This window comes from Elephas maximus, chromosome 3 (genome assembly GCF_024166365.1).
Source record: "Elephas maximus indicus isolate mEleMax1 chromosome 3, mEleMax1 primary haplotype, whole genome shotgun sequence".
Lineage (NCBI taxonomy): Eukaryota > Metazoa > Chordata > Mammalia > Proboscidea > Elephantidae > Elephas > Elephas maximus.
Genome location: NC_064821.1, coordinates 192,889,248 through 192,909,602, shown reverse-complemented (window position 1 = coordinate 192,909,602; position 20,355 = coordinate 192,889,248). Strand labels below are relative to the sequence as shown.

The following is a 20,355-nucleotide window of genomic DNA, read 5'->3' as shown; positions in this document are numbered from 1 at the left end:
AAGCCCCTACCCCTTGTGGCCACTAGAGGGCTCCGGAGCGCCGAGGGGTAGGTGAGGATTTACTCATCCCCTGGGACCCTGCTCCGCCTCCCTCCCCCGCAAGAGTTCCAGAGGTAGTACTTCAAACGCTCAAAATCTGAGCTTCTTCTAGCTAGGACGAGCACGTTGCAGGGGAAAACTGCCGCATCTTTTTCCTTCTACAGGAATGGGGGACTGCCGACCAGTGATGGTGGCTGTGGGCTGCCCTTTCCTGATCTCGCCTGGATTAGGTGAAAAGGGCATAGCCGCACCCCCAAATGAGTCAGGGATCCAAGAACAATGAGGGAGATTAGGGTTGAGGTGGGAAGAGGGAAAGCATGGAAATTGAACAGCACCAGTTTAGAAGAGGAAGCCAGGCTAATTAGGAGAAACCCTGAGTTTGACATCGGTAAATCTGGGGTCGCTGGTATGGAATGAATTATATATATAAAAAAAATTATGTCCCCTGCAAAATAGGTGTTGTAAATCTTAACCTTTATGCCTGTGGTAAGGAGCCCTGGCGGTGCAGTGGTTAAAGCCATCAACTGCTAACTGAAAGTTCGGCAGTTGGAAGATACCAGTGGCTCCGTGGGAGAAAGATGTGCAGTCTGCTTCAGAGACTTACAGCCTTGGAAACCCTATGGGGTCACTGTGAGTCAGACTCCAAGGCAGTGGGTTTGGGTTTTTTTTTTTTTTTTTAATGCCTCTGGTTATAATCTCATTTGGGAATGGGTTGTCTTTTTTATGTTAATGAGGCAGGAATAGTGTAAGGTGTGTCTCCAGTCAATGTCTTTTGAGATATAAAAGAGATTAAACAAGCAAGGAGCAGAGGAGACAGATGCCAAGAATGGAGCTCTCTAAGGAACCAGGAAGTGGAAGCTGGACCTTCCTCCAGAGCCAGCTGAGAAAGCCTTCCCCTAGAGCCTGCACCCTGAATTCAGACTTCTAGCCACCTAAGCTATAAGAAAATACATTTCTGTTTGTTAAAGCCATCTACTTTTTTTTTTTATTGCTTGGTGTCATGGATTGAATTGTGTCAATTTGGCAAGGCCATGATTGCCAATATTTGTGATTGTCCACCGCTTTGTCATCTGATGTGATTTTTCTCTGTGTTGTAAATCCTCCGTCTATGATGTTAATGAGGCAGATTAGATTGCATCTTAAACCAATCTCTTTTGAGATATAAAAGAAGTGAGCAGAGAGATATGGGAACCTCATACCACCAAGGAAGAGCATAGTGCATCCTTTGGACCCAGGGTCCCCGCACAGAGAAGCTCCTAGACCAAGGGAAGATTGATGACAATGACCTTTCTCCAGAGCTGACAGAGAGAGAAAGCCTTATGGAGCTGATGCCTGAATTCGGACTTCTAGCCTACTAGACTGTGAGAGAATAAACTTCTGTTTATTGAAGCTCTCCACTTTTGGTATTTCTGTTATAGCAGCACTAGATAACTAAGACACTTGGCTGGAAGGTGATTTCTGGGAATGGCTGCAGTTCCAAACCAGAGAGGCGTCTTAGGGCCACAGTATCGGGTTCCTCCAGTCTCTGTCAGGCCAGTAAGTCTGGTCTTTTTTTGTGTGTGTGTGAATTTGATTTTTTTTTCTACATTTTTCTCCCACTCTGTCCAGAGCCCTCTGTTGTGATTCTGGTCAGAGTGGTAGGTAGTGGCAGCCAGGTGCCATCTAGTTCTTCTGGTCTTGGGGTTGTGTAGACTGTGGTGCATGTGATTCATTAGTCCTTTGGACTAACTTTTCCCTTGAGTCTTTGGTTTTCTTTACTCTCCATTACTCCCGACAGGAAGAGACTGCTAGCTGTATCTTAGATGGCTGCTCTCAAGCTTCTATGACCCCAGACGCTACTAACCAAAATAGGATGTAGAACACTGTTTTTATGCTCTCTGTTATATCATTTGAGGTCGATGTCCCCAGAGTCTATGGTCCTTAGCCTTCAAGCCTAGTATCTTTGTCCTGGGAGGTGTTTTGTTGTACATTAGAAGTTTCCATGACTGTCCCTTTTGTATTCTATTGTTTATACTTGTATACTTGGAACATTTATAAATGTGTATGTAGAGATATTCACAACCTAACCTATATCTGCAGATGGGTGTGCTTGCTTACACCCCCCATGCCTTTTTAGCATACCTATCTACCTATGTATCCCTTTGTAAGTTATCGTTTATTAATACTGTTGTTGCAGAATTATCCATGTTATAGTAATTGCTGCCATTACCTTTTTGTTCTTGTGTTCTTTTCAGTGTCTTCCTTTGCCTTTTACATGTTGTTCTGATTTACCCCATGTAGTGTATTTCCTTTCCTTTCACCAATATTACCACATGTCTTCTGTCTATCTAATAATTTACCCTCCCTTCCTTCATAACTATCCATTTGTATTTCTCTTATAGCAGCTGTCTTGGGGTCTAGTGCTGCTATAACAGAAATACCACAGGGGGATGGCTTTAACAAAGAGAAATTTATTCTCTCACATTCAGTAGGCTAGAAGTCTGAATTCAGGGTGCCAGCTCCAGGGGAAGGCTTTCTCTGTCTGTTGGGTCTGGAGGAAGGTCCTTCTCTTCAATCTTCCCTTGGACTAGGAGCTTCTCCATGCAGGAACCCTGAGTCCAAAGGACACACTCTGCTCCCAGTGCTTCTTTCTTGGTGGTATAAGTTCCCCATGTCTCTCTGCTCGCTTCTCTCTTTTATGTCTCAAAAGAGATTGGATTAACACACTATCTAATCTTGTAGATCTCATCAGTATAACTGCCACTAACCTGTCTCAGTAGATCATAGTGATAGAATTTACAACACATACATAGGGAAATCACACCAGATGTTGAAATGGTAGACAATCGTACAATACTGGAAATCATGACCTAGCCAAGTGACAGATATTTTGGGGGGACACAACTCAATGCATGACAGCAGCACTAGATAACGAAGACAATATTTGGTACCAGAAGTGGGATGCTGCTCTTAATAGATACGTAAAATGTGGAAGTGGTTTTGGAATTGGGTAATGGGTAGAAGCTGGAGCAGTGATTAAGAGCTCAGCTGCTAACCAAAAGGTTAGCAGTTCGAATCCATCAGCCACTCCTTGGAAACCCTATGGGGCAGTTTTACTTTGTCCTATAGGGTCACTATGAACTAGAATCGACTCAACAGCAGTGGGTAATGGTAAAAGCCTAGATTGCCTTGAAGAGACTGTAGGTAGAATAATGGACATCAAAGGCAGTTCTGGTGGGGGCTCAGAAGGAAGTGAGGAGAGCTATAGAGAAGGCCTGTACCCTCTTAGAGAATACCTGTGGCACCAGCAATAGAATGTTGTTAGAAATGTGGATGTTAAATGTACTTCTAGTGAAGCTTTAAAAGAAAATGATGAACTTGTCATTGGACAATGGAGGAAGGGCAGTGCTTTTTATGCAGTGGCAACGAACTTGTCTGAATTATGTTCAAATGTTTCGTGTAAGGTAAAATTTGGAAGTGACGAACCTCAGTATCTGGCTAATGAGATTTCTAAGCAAGTTCTTAAAGGAGCTGCATGGTTTCTCCTTGCAGCTTGCAGTAAAATGTGAGACAAAAGAGATGGATTTAAAAAGGAGTTGTGCAAAATGAAAACAGAACTTTAAGATTTGGAAAATTCTGTTGTACAAGCTAAGGACACATGTCCTAGAATGTTCACCACGGATGTTGCTACACAATCGTTTGTTAAAGAGATTAAGCCTGTACTGATGGATCTAATCAACTACCACAACAGAAAACCCATCAGCTTAGACTAAAGAGGACAAAGAAAGAATGCTGTCTGCCTTTGGAATTCTACAGACAGGGAGCCAGCCAAAGGAGCTACATCTGTTGTTCTCCAAAAAAAGAAAAGGACCATCCCTGGAGCAGCTCAGAGATCAACAGAACTGTTGGAGGGAGCATGGGAAGCAGGACCTTCTTAGTTTCAAAGGGTGGGGCCACAGTCTCCTGGATTTCAAAGGGTGAGGTCGTGGCCTCCCAGGCTTCAAAGAGTTGGATCTTCGCCAGCTCGGTTCTGGAGTGTGGAGCATCTGTTAAGATGTGCTGGGGGATGAGGCTTCTGTCCAAAGCTGAAGGGGGCAGGGCTGTCATGCCTAAGGGGCAGAAGAACAGGGCCTGCTGGGGCTGAGGGGGTAGGGTTGCTACTCAGATGGACTAGAAGAATGGGGCAACCCAAAGCCAGGGGAGCAGAGTTGCCTTCCCAGTGGTCCTGGAAGGCAGAGCTGAAGCCTAGGGCCAAGGGGCTTCCACCCAGAATTCAGAGAGCGTGGCCAACACCCAGAGTCTGGAAAGCAGGGCCATTACCTAGGTGGTCTCAGAGAATAGAAGATTATTTTCAAGACTTGCGAGATAATATAGTTTGTTTTGCTGGGTCTTGTCTTGGACTGGTTTGGTGCCCATTATTCCTTCTTTCCCTCCAGTTTCTCCCATTTGTAATGGAAATGTTTACCTTGTACCTGTTCCACCATTGTATTTTGGAAACAGATAACTTGTAGTCTACATTTCATAGGTTCACTGATGAAGAATTTTGCCCCAGGATGAAATACATCTAAAGTCTTACACATATTTGATTTAGATGATTCAGAAGATGAGATTTTGGGATGATGTGATGAGGTAAATGTGTTTTGTATGAGGGAAGGACATGAATTTGGGGGAGCCGAATGGTGGAATGTTACAGATTGAATTGTATCACCCCGAAATATGTGTTACAAATTATAACCTCTACATCTGTGGTTATAATCCCATTTGGGTATTAGCTAAAACAAAAGGAAGAAATTATATTGAGTAAAACAGTTGAACAGAAGATTTCAAAGGGCAGCTCAAGAAGACAAGGTAAAGTATTATAATGAAATGTGCAAAGACCTGGAGTTAGAAAACCAAAAGGGAAGAGCACATTCAGCATTTCTCAAGCTGAAAGAACTGAAGAAAAAATTCAAGACTTGAGTTGCAATACTGAAGGTTTCTATGGGCAAAAAGATTGAATGACACAGGGAGCATCAAAAGACGATGGAAGGAATACACAGAGTCACTGTACCAAAAATCATTGATTGAGGTTCAGCCATTTCAGGAGGTGGCATATGATCAAGAACTGATGGTACTGAATGAAGAAGTCCAAGCCGCACTGAACACCCAACCCAATGCACTGAAGGCACTCTCAAAAAGGCTTCAGGAATTGACAGAATACCAGTTGTATGTTTCAGCAAATGGATGCAATGCTGGAAGCGCTCACTCATCTATGCCAAGAAGTTTGGAAGGTAGCTACCTGGCCAACTGACTGGAAGAGATCCATATTTGTGTTCATCCCGAAGAAAGGTGATCTTATGGAATGCAGACATAATCTAACAACATCGTTAATATCACATGCAAGTAAAACTTTGCTGAAGATAATTCAAAAAGCCGTTGCAACAGTACATTGACAGGGAACTACCAGAAATTCAAGTCAGATTCACAAGAGGTTGTGGAATGAGGGGCATCATTGCTGATGTCAGATCGATCGTGGCTGAAAGCAAAGAGTACCAGAAGGGTGTTTACCTGTGTTCTATTGACTATGCAAAGGCATTCACCTGTGTGGATCATAACAAATTATGGATAACGTTGCAAAGAATGGAAATGCCAGAACACTTAATTGTGCTCATGCAGAACCTGTACGTAGCGTTGGAACAGAACAAGGGGATACTGCGTGGTTTAAAATCAGGAAATGTGTGTGTCAGGGTTGTATCCTTTCACCGTACTTATTCAATCTGTATACTGAGCAAATAATCTGAGAAGCTGGACTATATGAAGAAGAATGTGGCATCAGGATTGGAGGGAGACTCATTAACAGTCTGCATTATGCAGATGACAGGACTTTTCTTTCTGAAAGCAAAGAGGACTTGAAGCACTTACTGATGAAAATCAAAGACTGTAGGCTTCAGTATGGATTACACCTTAACATAAAGAAAATAAAAATTCTCACAATTTTACCAGTAAGCAACATCATGATAAATGGAGAAAATATTGAAGTCGAAGATTTCATTTTACTTGGCTCCACAATTAACGCCCATGAATGCAGCAGTCAAGAAATCAAACAATGTATTGCATTGGGAAAATCTGCTGCAAAGGACTTCCTTAAAGTGTTAAAGCAAAGATGTCATCTTGAGAACTAAGGCGTGCCTGACCCAAGCAGTGGTGTTTTTAGTTGCCTCGTATGGATGTGAAAGCTGGACAATGAATAAAGAAGACCAAAGAAGAATGGATACCTTTGAATTATGGTGTTGGCGAAGCATATTGAATATACTATGAGCAAACACATCTGTGTTGGAAGAGGTACAGCCGGAATGCTCATTAGAGGCTAGGATAGCGAGACTTCATCTCATGTACTTTGGTCTCATATCCTTTGGACATGTTATCAGGAGGATCAGTCCCAGGAAAAGGAATGATGCTTGGTAAAGTAGAGGGTCAGTGAAAAAGCGGAAGCCCCTCAACAAGATGGATTGACACAGTGGCTGCAACAGTGGGCTTAAGCATAACAATTGTGAAGATGGCACAGGACCAGGCAGAGTTTCGTTCTGTTGTCACAATGACATAGGGTCACCATGAGTTGGAACTGACTGACAGGCACCTAACAACAACATAATTGCATTTGGGAATGGGTTGTCTTTGTTATGTTAATGACTCAGGATTAACGTAGGATGTGTCTTGAGTCAATCTCTCTTGAGATATAAAAGAGATTAAAGAAGCACGGTGCAGATGACAGACGGGGTAGGATAGATGCCAAGACACATGGGGATCTCCAAGGAACCAGGAAGCAGAAGCTGAAGAGACAAGGACCTTCCTCCAGAGCTGATAGCCTTCCCCTAGAGGTGGTGCTCTGAATTCTCACCTCCTAAACTGTGAGAAAATAAATTTCTGTTCGTTAACCCTTCCACTTGTATTTCTGTTATAGCAGCACTAGGTAACTAAGAAAGTCACTAAATGACTGCCCCCCTGCAGTGCGCTGTGTGTATGCCCTTGGATGAATCACTTCACCCTCAGGGCGGTTCCTTTACATCAACATGGAATAATTTTCCTTGTCTTGCCTACTTTTGATGTGGACTTTTGTGAGGCCCAAAGCACTTTGTATTGTGAAAAGGGCTCTCAGGATGGTACATGAGGTTATTGTTATTCTTCCTGTCCCTGTCCTGGATCTTTCCACTTTCAAGCCTTTCTTTCCAGTTCTGGTACTCTTCGTGGGTCACGCAGTGTCTACTCCTCTCTCCCCCCTCCAGTTCCCTACCACCAGTCTCGCTACAGGCCACAATCCTGGGCTCTGCCTTCCTCTACCCACCACTTCCCCAGTGGTCTTTGCCAGACATTCCCTCCCCACACCCTTCCTTGGTGAAGGCCCCTCTGCCCAGACCTCAGACTACAGGATCTATCTACAGGTAGTGTCCCAGTTTGGTAGGAGTGGACCCTGAGAAAGGAAAAGGAGGCAGGAGGCCAGAGATTGAGTCAGGGAAGGGCTGGAACTGGCCAACCAGGTGTAGGCTCTGAGGCAAGGAGCCCTAGATTCAGATGGGTCTACCCCCTCCACTAAACTCCTGTCTCCGGTTGCCTTCAAGACCTTACCCATGTTACTGCTGTGCCCTGGGTAGCAGCGAAACATTGTCTGATATAGTGCCGGAAGATGAGCCCCCCAGGTTGAAAGGCACTCAAAAGATTACTGGGGAAAAACTGCCTCCTCAAAGTAGAGTCAACCTTAATGACATGGATAGAGTCAAGCTTTTGGGGTCTTCATTTGCTGATGTGACACCACTCAAAATGAGAAGAAACAGCTGCAAACATCCATTAATAATAGGAAAGTGGAATGTACGAATCTAGGGAACCTAGGAAAATTGGAAATCGTCAAAAATGAAATAAAACGCATAAACATCGATATCCGAGGCATTGGTGAGCTGAAATGGGCTGGTATTGGCTATTTTGAATCTGACAATCATATGGCCTTATGCCAGGAATGACAAATTGAAGAGAAATGGCATTGCATTTGTCGTCAAGAAAGAATGGGGAGACTATAAATATACTGATGTAGAACCCTGCACGATGTATGTTAAGAGGAAAAGAAGCGAGGTGCGGAACAGCACGTAGAGTGTGTCCCCCCAACTATGAAGATTAAGTGTAGCCAGAGCCACTTCTCAACACTGCTTCTGCTGTGACTCTGGTCTGAGCCACTAATATCTCTGGCCTGGATTGTGCCCACTGCCTCCTAATAGGTCTCTCATAGTCTACCCTTGCTTCCCTACAGTCTGTTCCTAGCACAGCAGCCAGTGTGAGCTTCTTAAATCACAAATCATGCTCAGAATGCCGCAGTGGTTCCGCATTTCACTGAGGTAAGAGCCCAAAAACGGCTGCCACAGTATATCACCAGGGAACTGCCAGAAATTCAGGCCGGTTTCAGAAGAGCACGTGGAACCAGGGATATCATTGCTGATGTCAGATGGATCCTCGCTGAAAGCAGAGAATACCAGAAGGATGCTTACCTGTGTTTTATTGACTATGCAAGGGCATTCGACTGTGTGGATCATAACAAATTACGGATAACGTTGCAAAGAATGGGAATTCCAGAACACTTAATTGTGCTCATGAGGAACCTTTACATAGATCAAGAGGCAGGTGTTTGGACAGAACAAGGGGATACTGATTGGCTTAAAGTCAGGAAAGGTGTGCATCAGGGTTGTAGTCTTTCACCATACCTATTTAATCTGTATGCTGAATAAATAATCCGAGAAGCTGGACTATATGAAGAAGAATGGGACATCAGGATTGGAGGAAGATTCATTAACGACCTCTGTTATGCAGATGACACAACCTTGCTTGCTGGAAGTGAGGAGGACTTGAAGCACTTACTAATGAAGATCAAGGACCACAGCCTTCAGTATGGATTGCACCTCAACATAAAGAAAACAAAAAGCCTCACAACTGGACCAATGAGCAATATCGTGATAAATGGAGAAAAGATTGAAGTTGTCAAGGATTTCATTTTACTTGGATCCACAATCAACAGCCATGGAAGCAGCAGTCAAGAAATCAAAAGATGCATCGCATTGGGTAAATCTGCTGCAAAGGACCTGTTTAAACTGTTGAAGAGCAAAGATGTCAACCTGAAGACTAAGGTGCGCCTGACCCAAGCCATGGTATTTTCAATCACATCATATGCATGTGAAAGCTGGACGACGGATAACGAAGACCGAAGAAGAGTTGATGCCTTTGAATTATGGTGTTGGCAAAGAATATTGAATATAACATGGACTGCCAAAAGAACGAACAAATCTGTCTTAGAAAAATGCTCCTTAGAAGCAAGGATGGCGAGACTGCGTCTTACATACTTTGGACATGTTGTCAGGAGGGCTCAGTCCCTGGAGAAGGACGTCATGCTTGGCAGAATACAGAGTCAGCAGAAAAGAGGAAGACCCGCAACGAGGTGGATTGACACAGTGGCTGCAACAATGAGCTCAAGCATAATAACAATTGTAAGGATGGCTCAGGACCGGGCAGTGTTTCCTCTTGTTGTGCACAGGGTCGCTATGAGTCGGAACCGACTCTACGGTACCTAACAACAAGAGCCCAGGCCCTCCGTGACCTGTCTGCACCCCCACCCCAGCTTCGTTCTTTATTCCATAGCACGTATCACCTTCTAACATCTGTATACTAATTTTTGTGCTTATAGTTTATCTTCTGTCTCTAGATATGTAAGCTTTGTAAGTGCAAGGATCTATTTTGTTCACTGCTGTTTCCAAAGTACCCAGCCTGGCGTAGAGTAGATGCTCAATAATATTTGTTGATGGCTGAATGAAGATGCCATATACGCACAGACTGTCTCTACGAAAACAGTAACCATGGTTACCTCCAGGGAGAGCTAGGGAGTAGGGGGGGGGAGGGTAGGTGCAAGAGGAAGACTTATTTTTTACTATCAGAATTCTTTGTTCTAGGTATATATTACTTTTGCAAAAAGAAAAAAGCCCAGAAAAGGAGTTAACTAAGAAAGCTAAGGAAGAGCTGGTCCCTGGGAGGGAGAGAAGGCCCCATATACCATCTCCAGGACAGAGTTCCAGGTGAGAGAGGGAAGGGGCAATAACTGGGCACCAAGAGGGGCTAAGGGATGCTGGATGGGGATCCCAGGGAGACTTCAAATGAGCCTGTGACTGGCTCTGAGGTTGTGGGGGGTCTGTGGGTGGGCATGTCACTGAGCACCAGCAAGGCAATGTGGAAGGAAGGCTGACGTGCGCCCACCACTGGGAACAATTCAGGGAAAAAGCAGGTGTCGGTGGCGGCCGAGGGAGTGTGAGGAGTCAACTCTGCTGGCTCGGGCTGTTTGTGTTCTGATGGCGCCACACTGAGAAGCCTGAGGGACCAGTGTGGCCACACAGATGCCTTTCTCTTGCAGCTTTGTGTGAGCTGGAGAGGCAGGGCCTGCCTTCTTCCCTGAGCCAGGAACTAGCAGCAGTTTAGTGCTTTCCCCAGATCCTGAGAGGCAGGGAGCTGCCCAAACCAGGCCAAGAGTCCTTTTTTGGGAAGAGGCTGGGTCCTGCAGGTTCCCAGGCTTAGACCCAGGGCTTCACAGCAGACTCCACCCAAACTGGACCCTCCCTACCCACAGACTGGGAGGAACCTGGCCTTTCTGCCCCCGCCCCCCCCCCCCACCGCCCCCCCCCCCCCCCCCCCCCCCGCACAGGCATTGGTGAGTGAGACCTGGCTTTCAGTCTCACAAGCTTTTCTTCTTGTTCTGCACCCTGGCTCCAAGACCCTTCTAATGCTGATTTTTTCTGATCCCCCTTCAGACATTTGGAACTTTTGACCTCAAAGCCTATTTATTATATATATAGCTCAGTGATTCTCAAACAGAGATCTGGGGCTTAGGGAGCCGCCCCTTCCTGGTACTAAGCCGGTATGGTAAGGTCCACCATCTGGGCTGGTTGGCTCGCTGTGCCAGGCTGGGAGGAGCTCCAGGTCCTGCTGCAATCTTATTGGGGTCTTTGTCAGAAGGCCAAGCTCCTGCCCACCAGAACTGATGAGGCGGTCCAGAGATGAGGCAAGTCTGACAGAGGGCGCAATTCAAAACACGATCCGCATTTCATTTGTTGTTTGTGGCCCATCCTTGGTGGAGCACAGCTGGCCCCAGGAGTCTTGGGCTGGGTGCTACAGGAGAGAACGGGAAACTGAGAGGCAGGCTCTGCTACAGAAACTGTAGCCATGCCTCCTGTCTGTCTGCCCTACTCTGCCCACCTGAGTGACGCCAGCTGGGGAGAAGAGGCAGTTCTCTGCCGCCATTAATCCAGGAGCTCCTTGATACACCAGCAGCAGAGGAGGATGTAGGCGACTTCCTTCAGGGTCCGCTGCAAGCCCTCCCATCCTGTGCCTATCTTCATGACAGGCACTCGGAGCCCAGTATCTCGCAGGACCCCTCCAAGGGAGAAGGGCAGGGCCTGGGCTAAGGGCTGTGTCCGGGGCTGCATGTGGGCAGCAGCTCTGAGAAAGGGTGGGAGCTGCCTCCAGTGCCTTTTATCAACATTGTCCCCACCCCCCTCAGGCCTCATGACTACAGAGACAAAGGGCCCAGGGTCTAGCAGAGGAAGATTCTGGGCCTGGGAATAGGCTGAGTCAGCCCCTATCAGGGATGGGGTGGGGTTAGTAGCAGGGAGGGCCTGGGCACTCTGTCTTTTATCCTCCACAACCAGGCCAGCTTAGCTTCCTTTTTTGCCCCACGCAGACCTCGACAACTTGGGTGCCTTGCCTGGTTGTCCCTTTTCCCAGTGGTTGGCATTGCTCTCTGCTCTTGCCCTCTGGTGGGTTCCTACTGAGACTGGCATCAAGAACCATCAATGAGAGCTCTTTCCCAGTCTATCTGGTCTCACCCTGGGCCCCTCAGAGTGAGCAGGGTCTGGCCCACTTCTGCTCTGCCCATCCCGTGTAGCAGGAAGACACTGCTGGAGCAACGGGCACAGTGAGAGGCACGGTTTATTGGGAGGTTACATCCCAGATCAGCCACCTTCCCTCCCTCCTGAAGTGGGCACGGTTGGGAGGTCACATTCGGGAGTTCCGCTCCTCATCCTCATTTTCCAGTTGGTAGGCTGGGCGGTAGGTGGGGTGTCCTCCTGGGCTCAGGTACTTCAGGGCCGGGTTTTGCACTGTGTTCTCCCGGCTCCCCAGTGACGTGTAACTGGAGTGGGGAGAATGGAGGTCAAGTGTATGGTAGGGTGGCTCTACCCATCCCAGCACCCTCACATTCCCCCACACCCATTCTCTTCCCCCAACACCTTTACCCTCGGTCGTACAGGATACAGTATGGGACAAACAGCTGGCGCAGAAAGTCCCAGATGTCTCTGTAGGTCCAGTCCTGGGAGGTCAGAGAATCACAGAATCGTCACAAATACCTGACTTCCCTCTCCCACACCCTGGAAAGGGCCCACTCAAAGCTCTTCTGCTCCCTTGCCCTCTGAGAGAGGGTGTAACTGCTGTCTGATTCTCTGGTGTATCTTGCTCTGTATAGGCTAAGCAACGACAAAGAGAAAGCCTTCATTCTCTCCCCTCTATATTTCCAATCCACCCTCCACAGTGGAGTGTAAGCTCCAGGAAGGCAGGGAGCGCCATGTCTATCTAAGCCAGCGCTACCCGACAGAACATTCTACACTGATGGGGGTGTTCTATATCTGTGCTGTCCAGTGTGGCAGCCCCCAGTCCCACATGACGACTGAGCCCTTGAGATGTGGCTAGTACAACTGAAGTACTGAATTTTTAATTATATTTAATTTTTAAAATTGAGATATAATTCATATACCATAAGACTCATGCCTTTAAACTGTATGGTTCAGTGGTTTTTAGTCATTTGTATTTCATTTTATGTAATGAAAATTGTAAGTATTCATAGCTATTTACGTATAAAGAGCTAGTGGCTACCACCATACTGGATGACACAGGTCTAAGTCATTGTTCTATCCATAGTAGATAGCACAATGTCTGCCATTCAATTGTTAAGGGCCGTCAAATTGATTCTGACTCGTGGTGACCCCATGTGACAGAGGAGGACTGCCCCACAGGGTCTCCTAGGCTGTAATGTTTACAGAAGCAGGTGGCCAGGTCTTTCTCCTGTGGAGCAGCTGGGTGGGTTGGAACTGAAAACCTTTCAGTTAGCAGCTGAGTGCTTAACCGTTGTGCCACCAGGGCTCAATAAATACAGGTCAAAAGACTGAATGAACAAAGAGCACTGCCTCCTTGGATGAGGGACCCATCCTTTGTCCCTGAAGCCCCAGCATCCAAGCCCTCCACCTTTTGGGGTGTAGGGTGTGATGATGACAATGACCATGGGGGACACAGAGCTGAAGGCAGTACATCCTCTCCCCTATTACCAGCAGTGGGTTGATGCGCATGAATGAAGGCCAGCCTGGGTCGGTGGGGCTGAAGGGGCAGAGGCTGCAGGAGTAGGGGTCAGTGCGGCGGGTGCCCATCAGGACAGCCTCCAGCTGAGGGTGCCGTGTATGCAGCTCCCCCAGGGCCTGCTTCATGTCACCCTGAGCCTCCAGCATCTGCAGATTATACCTTAGGAAGGAGGCGAGGTGGGGGTCAGGAGTGGGCCCTGCCAAACCCCTCCTGGAGCCCAAACGCCCGGGCCTCTATACCTCTTGATGGTGTCCTGTAGAAACTGCTCCAGCTCAGGGAAAGGGGAGATGCTGCGGATATACAGGATCTGCAGGGGTTCTGGGGCAGCAGGGCATTTCCTGGGAGGGGGAAGAATCCACAGGCTTGCCTCTATGGGAAAAAGCTGGCTCCCAGAGCCCACACTGTTCTCTGTGGGCTCAGGGATGGACACACTCCCCTTCCCTGTCCTTGTCCTTTCCATCCATCAGATTCTAATTCCCTGGGGAGCCCACTCTGACCTCTCACCTCTCAAATCTGGAGCACACCTCCCCAACAGGACTGTGATCTCCCTGTGGGCAGGGAAGGTGGCCTCCACACCCACACCCAGGGCCAGACAAGTGTCAGATGCTCAATAAATTTGGTGGGGGAATGGAACTTAGAGGTCACCATGGCTACCGCCCCGCCCTGCTTTCTCCCTGCTTCCAGGGATGCAGAACAGGAGAGGGGGGCTGATCAGGCATCCCTGGGGCCTTGCCTCCCAGGGTGCAGGCTCACCTCTGCACAGCTGCATGGAAGAGGTGCAGGAGGGCGGTGCAGTCCTTGCCCCCGTTGAAGCCCACACAGAGCTGGGCGATGCTGTACCGAGCCAGGGCCGTCTCAATGGTCTGCAGGGCGCCTGCCACCTTTTGCCCCAGAGAAGACCCTGCCAGGCAGGCAGGGAAGAGGGTGTCAGATATACATGGCCATCAAAGGGGAGTGGGGGCTACGTTGCCTTGGCTTAAAACCTTCCAATACCTTCCCAGTGTTCCTAGGATAAAGTCCAAACTCCTTCATGTCACCCACTAGGCCCTGCAGAGTCTACTGTCTGCCTTCAGCCATACCTTACCTTCCATTCCCCTAAGCCCCATGCTGCTTCCTTTAAGGCCCTCTCATACTGCTGCTCTTGCCCACCTCCTGGTCTGACCAAACCCTCCTTATTCCTCAGCTTTAATGTCACTTGCCCAGAGGAGCCTTCTCTGACCCCAGATCAAGGCTGAGCTCCCTGCTGTGCAGTCCCCTTCATCACTCGCATGGAGATCTGATTAATGTCTACCTTTCCTATGAAACTACTGGCCCTTAGGGGCAGGGCAGACACCTGTCCTGTTGAGATATATCCTAACACCCAGCAGAGTGCTGGCAAAACTAGGTGTTCAGTCAGTATTGGAAGGATGAATGAATCAACACTAGCTATCCTTTACCCTCCCCAGATTTATGGGAAGCCCCCAACAACCCTTGCATTCCCGAGACTTAGGGTGGCACCAATGGCTGGTTCCTGCTGCCACTGAAGGAGGCCTCTACCTGATTCAGTGAGTTTGTACACCGCCTTGCTCGCCTGCTCGACAGCGTTGGGCACATAGGGGACCAGTGACCCCTGGGGCAGACGAGCAGTCAGGTAGGCCAGACCTTCCTCCAGGGACTCTTCTTCCTCTGAGTCCAGGGTCACTTTCACCTGATAGTAGTTGCTGCTCCAGTCAGGGTAGGAACCCAGGCCAAGCCTGTGTCCAAAGTGGGCCTGGGCCTCCGCCAGGATGGGGGCGATAGAGGCCTCATTGGCAGCCACATACAGTTCCCGCAAGTGGAACTGAACAGCTGTGTTTTGGAACAGTCCCTTCAGCCCCTCCAGTGCTCGCCGCAGCAGCTCCGGAATGCCTGGGAAGAGGTAGACGTTTTGGACGGAGACCAGCGGGAACTTGAAGGGCTGCCCAGTGTGAGGATCTGTACCGTAGTGCAGGCGGGCAGACGAGGGCACCAGGGACATCTTCTCCCAGCCTTCCCCTCCTAGGGCTTTGATGGTGGCTTCCAGCTCAGGGTGTGGCTTGAGTTCATCCCCAAAGGCCTGTGCCACTGCCTCAAAGGTCACGTCATCATGAGTGGGGCCGATACCCCCTGCTGTGAGGACGTGGGTGAATCGGCTGGAGAAAGAGGTGACCTCAGCTGCAATGGTGGCTACCTCATCAGGTATAACAGAGACTCGGCACACCTGGACCCCCAGGGAGCGTAGCGTCCGGCAAAGAAAGTAGGTGTTGGTGTCCTGAGTGTGTCCCTGGAGAGAAGGAAGGGAGGCAGAGGATGAAAATGTCAGTGCTGTGGGGATGAGGGCAGAGGGGGAGGGCATGACAGCTGCCTGATGATGGGGTGTCCTGCTCTTTGGGGGATAGCACCTCAACCTGCCGAGCAGCCTGGACTGGGTACAAAAGTAGAAAAACCCATCTGAAATGTAGTTAGTCACCTTGGGCCTCCCTTCTCTGCACTCTGTCTCTGACCTCATCTATAAACCCAAACCTGTTGCCATCAAGTCAATTCCTATTCATATCAACCCTATAGGACAGAGTAGACTGTGCCATAGGGTTTCCAGGGAGCAGCCGGCTGGTGGATTCAAACTGCGGACCTTTTGGTTAGCAGCTGAGTTCTTAAGCACTGCGCCCCCAGGGCTCAGACCTCCTCTATGCTTATGTTAAATTCTATAGTCCTTGGGTGGTATAAACGTTTAAGTGCTGGACTACTAGCTGAAAGGTTGGTTGTTTGAACCTACCTAGAGGCATCTTGGAAAACAGGCCTAGCGATCTGCTTTGGAAAGGTCACAGTCTTGGAAACCCTATGGAGTAGTTCCACTCTGCACATAGTGGGGCTGCTATGAGTCGAAACTGACTTGATGGCAACTAACAACAACGTGGACAACCAGTCTGCTTCCTCACCAATCTTGATCTTCCTTCCCAGTTTCAGTCCCTTGACTCCAAGTGCTTGTTGGCTAGCTTTACCATATCCCTGGCTGCTGTCACTTTAGTTAATGGCATCCCTAGACACTGTCCATAGCACCCCCAGGTACTGTCCACTCTCCTTGCAGAATGAGGCATGGTGCTCATCCTGCTAATTCTACTTCTGAAATTCTTTCCATTTGCTCTCTTCTCTCTGTCCCCACTGCCACTAAGTAGGCCCCTGGCACCTTTCACCTGGAAAATGGCGACAGCTCTTGGTCAGGTTCCCAGCCTCCAGCCGCAATGCTCTGCCCAGTGCCTCCTGGGTAACCTTCTAATGCGTGACTGTAATTGCATCACTTTTGGGCTCAAAAGCCATCTGTTGTTTCCAATTGTATACAGGATAAAGTTCAAATTCCTTTGCAGAGTGTTTAAGGCTGCCTCTGTGTGGTGTGTACCCAATCTTCTTTTCCAGTCTCATCTTCTGCTTCTCTACATAGGGTTTAGTGGTTATGATTTTGTGTTCTGGAGTAAGGGGGAGTCAGGCTGGAATCCCATCTCCACCACTTCCTAGCTATGTAACCACCGGCAAGGTTCTCAACCTCTGTGGGCCTCAGTTTTATAATTAAGATTTATAAATAAAACTGTAACTTCATAGTTGGGTTGTGAGGATTAGTAAAATTACACATGATGTAATAAACTCATTGCTAGGCCCTCTTAAGTACTCAGTAAATAGGGGTCAATATTACTATTATGACTCTGATACCTAGTAAAATTGGATTACTTGACTTCTGTTCACTAAAGACATTTGCTTTCACACTTCTAGGCCTTTGCTCTCTGGAAGTCCTAAATCTTTAATTTTGATTTTCCCTTGTCAAGAACCTACCATCCTTCAAAGCCTAACTAATGACATGTACTCTAGTAAGACTCTCCTCATCATTCAGAAGGGATTCCTCCCTTCTAGTACTTTCCTTTTACCTCATTTATTCACACTGCTGGTGCCTTGAATCATTTTTCAAATGGGCTGAATATAACTCTTAAATAAGTAATACATGCACCTGTACCTTCTCTAGACTCTCAACTCTCTGTCATTTATGGAGTTAGGGATAACTCCCTAACCATACAGCTGGGCAAATCGGAGGGACCTGCTACAAGTTTTTCACAGAGTAATTGAGAGAAGAAAGGTCACATTTTCTCCAGTAGGTAGGACTCCCTCCAGAACCCGACTGCAGCAAGGGGGCTCCCACTCAGGTTTACCCTCCCTCTGCAGGATGTCGGGCAGTCTCCTAATGACCTGAGAACGCCGCCCCTCCCCCCTCCTCAGTCCAAGACACACCTTGAGAATCTCATCTCCAACAATGATGATGCCCGCCGTCACGCTGCGCCCAAGGGGAGATTCAGAGGCCCTAGATGCCATGGTCCTGCCTCCTCTGCCCCTCTGCAAGGCCCTCCAGTAGCCACCCAGACCCCGAAACAGGGGTCGTAAGCACTGGGGTCCCGCCAGGTCTACAGGGCACTAGGGGCCATAGCCTGGGAACGGGGGTCCTGGGTCAAGGGAACCTGGAGGAGCCAGAAAAAACAACGGGGGAGAGCTGGTGTGCACGTTCCTTTGAGTCTTCTCTAACCACGCCCTTGACAAAACCCCCCAAAACCAAACCCCTTGCCCTCAAGTCAATACTGACTCACAGCGACCCTAGAGGGCAGAGTAGAACTGCCCCAATAGGGTTTCCAAGGCTGTAATCTTTACGAAGCAGACTGCCACATCTGTCTCCCTGCGGAGCGGCTGGTGGGTTCGATCCGCCAACTTTTTGGTTATCAGCCGAGCGCTTAACCACTGCACCACCAGGGCCCTTGACAAGCGACTTCTTTATCCCTGCCACTTTAATAAACGAGTTCTCAAACCCCAGGCCATCCTCCTTTAAATATGTCCTCTAAGCCTGGTTCCAGTCTTCTTAAATGTCTTGTCTTCCCGAGCACCTACCCCTTTAAATGTCTTCTGTTTGCAGACCCGGTCTTCTCAAGGGTCTCCTCTATCCTAGGCATCTGCACCTTTAAATCTCTTCTCTTTGGGGCACCTGCCCTTTTAAAAGTCTACCCTATCCAGGATAGATATTTAAATACGTTCCCTCCCTCCACCCCCCCAACCACAGCCTGTGGCCCTCTCCTCCAGACTTCCGCACCCTTTCTAGCCCGGAATCCCCTCTCTTCCCACCACGCTTCCGACCACAGAGCTCTTCCAAGCTCTCACCTGCCTCTTTTGCCCTTTCACCTTGTTTTTGCTTTCCTTTCCTCATGTCCCGGGACAGCTTCCGTATTCGGAGTCCCGCCTTAGACTCAAACCTGCCTCGTATTAATTGGCCATTTTAACTGTCGCTCAGACCGCCCTCAAGCTTTCCATTGGTGAAGTTGATTGTCGCTCGCGGACTTTAGCCAGTAGGTGGGAACGGTGCTGGGTTGTCATTAGCAACGACCACGTGGCCGCCCCCTCGCCCGGAAATACTGGGGCGGGACCTAAGGGGTCTGGGGCGCTAAAGGAGCTATGGCTGGAAGTGCTCTACTTGTAGTGTGGGAGGTACAGGGAGGCTTGTTTCTTACTTCCCTTCTGTATTCAGATTTCTTGTTTGCATATGCTGTTTTCATTAACTATGACTAATTGTAGGCTAAGGGGGTCAAGGGCCCGTAGTGGTGTTAGAAATCGTAGCAGAAAGAAATTATATGGACACGAAGAATGATTACCAGCACTGCCTGTGTGACAGGAAGATCTTGGAGTAGGTGAGCTTTTGGTGGAACTTTGTCACTTGTATAATGACAAAACTACTAAACCTCTGACAAGAATAGGTGCCAAACCTTCTCTTGCCCCACCTGGCTCCAGATGTGCTTCGTTTAAATGTCGCCTCTCCCCATCATAGGTCTTGTAGGTACATGTGAGGCCAGCGAGTAGGGAGTGCCTTTTGTGTCTACTCTGGATTCTCACATCATCCTAGTTTACTCCAATTTCAGTTGCCATTGGCTTAAAAGTGCTTCTTAAACTTTAATGTTCGCCCTGGGGATCTTTTTAACATGAAGATTCTGATTTCAGTAGGCTTGAGTGGGTCCTAGATATGCATTTAACAAGGTCTGGAGTGCTGGATGTTGCTGGTCTGTGGACATTTTCAGCAGTTGTTTTTAGTTGCCATCGGGTTGATTCTAAGTCATGGCAACCCAAGTGTTTGCAGAGAAGAACGTTGGGTTTTTAAGAGTATGACCTCTTGGAAGATAACCAGGCCTGTCTTCTGAGGTGCCTTTGAATTGTCAACCTTTTGGCCAGTGATTGAGCCCTTAACTGTGCACCATCCAGGGGCTCCTTTTGAGTAGTGAGCGTCTAAAATTCATTGTTTGCAGGGCTGCCCAACCACAGCAGGCCTCATTTTACTCTCCTAAAAATTCTGTAAGATATGATCATACCCATTTTACAGACGGAAAACAAGCTCAGAAAGATGAAGGTATGCCCGCCAACAACCACAAAACACTAAAGTGAATGGTATAGCCACGTTTCCAGACCATCCTTTCTCAAGTAAAAAGCTGTGTGTTTGTATGTGTTCAATTAAAAGAAATTCAACTCTGGCCCAATCCTCTGCAAGTGGGTTCTCAAGTTTGAGCAGGCATCAGGATCACCTGAAGGGCTCGTTATAACAGATTGCTGGGCCTGACCCTCAGTTTCTGATTCAGTGGGTCTAGGGTGGAACCCAGGAACTTGCATTACAAGTTTGCAGGTGATGTTGACGGTCCTGGTCCAGGAACCACACTTGGGAGAACTATTTCAACTACTCTAGGAATAAATGGATGGAAGACAAGGAGAGAGGAGGAGAATAATCTTTAGTGCTGCTGTTATCTTTCAAGGTAGAGGCTCAATGCCATCAATTCCGACTCATTGCAACTCTACAGGACAGAGAACTGCCCCATAGAGTTCCCAAGGAGCGGCTGGTGGATTCAAACTTGGTTTGTAGCTAAGCTCTTAATC

General features: G+C 48.1%; 2 protein-coding genes across 7 annotated transcripts; both read right to left on the bottom strand.

Moving 5' to 3' along the window:
- Positions 1 to 10,837: 10,837 nt before the first annotated feature.
- LENEP (lens epithelial protein) lies at positions 10,838 to 11,897 on the bottom strand. The gene is made up of 2 exons (XM_049880667.1): positions 11,272 to 11,897; positions 10,838 to 11,184 (listed from the first exon to the last, which is right to left on the bottom strand). The coding sequence occupies exon 1, from the start codon at positions 11,580 to 11,582 to the stop codon at positions 11,316 to 11,318; it is 267 nt and encodes an 88-aa protein (XP_049736624.1). The 5' UTR covers positions 11,583 to 11,897; the 3' UTR covers positions 10,838 to 11,184; positions 11,272 to 11,315.
- An 88-nt stretch (positions 11,898 to 11,985) lies between these two features.
- FLAD1 (flavin adenine dinucleotide synthetase 1) lies at positions 11,986 to 18,659 on the bottom strand. 6 transcript variants are annotated; one of them, XM_049880665.1, is made up of 9 exons: positions 18,337 to 18,494; positions 17,692 to 17,915; positions 15,382 to 15,703; positions 14,959 to 15,309; positions 14,176 to 14,323; positions 13,662 to 13,760; positions 13,392 to 13,581; positions 12,309 to 12,382; positions 11,986 to 12,205 (listed from the first exon to the last, which is right to left on the bottom strand). In XM_049880665.1, the coding sequence occupies exons 2-9, from the start codon at positions 17,770 to 17,772 to the stop codon at positions 12,070 to 12,072; spliced, it is 1,401 nt and encodes a 466-aa protein (XP_049736622.1). In that variant the 5' UTR covers positions 17,773 to 17,915; positions 18,337 to 18,494; the 3' UTR covers positions 11,986 to 12,069. The 6 variants fall into 6 exon arrangements, with proteins under 6 accessions (XP_049736622.1, XP_049736618.1, XP_049736619.1 ...); XM_049880661.1 differs by lacking the exon at positions 18,337 to 18,494 and adding an exon at positions 18,604 to 18,659 and having other exon boundaries at positions 14,959 to 15,703; XM_049880662.1 differs by lacking the exon at positions 18,337 to 18,494 and adding an exon at positions 18,625 to 18,646 and having other exon boundaries at positions 14,959 to 15,703.
- Between the last annotated feature and the right edge of the window lie 1,696 nt (positions 18,660 to 20,355).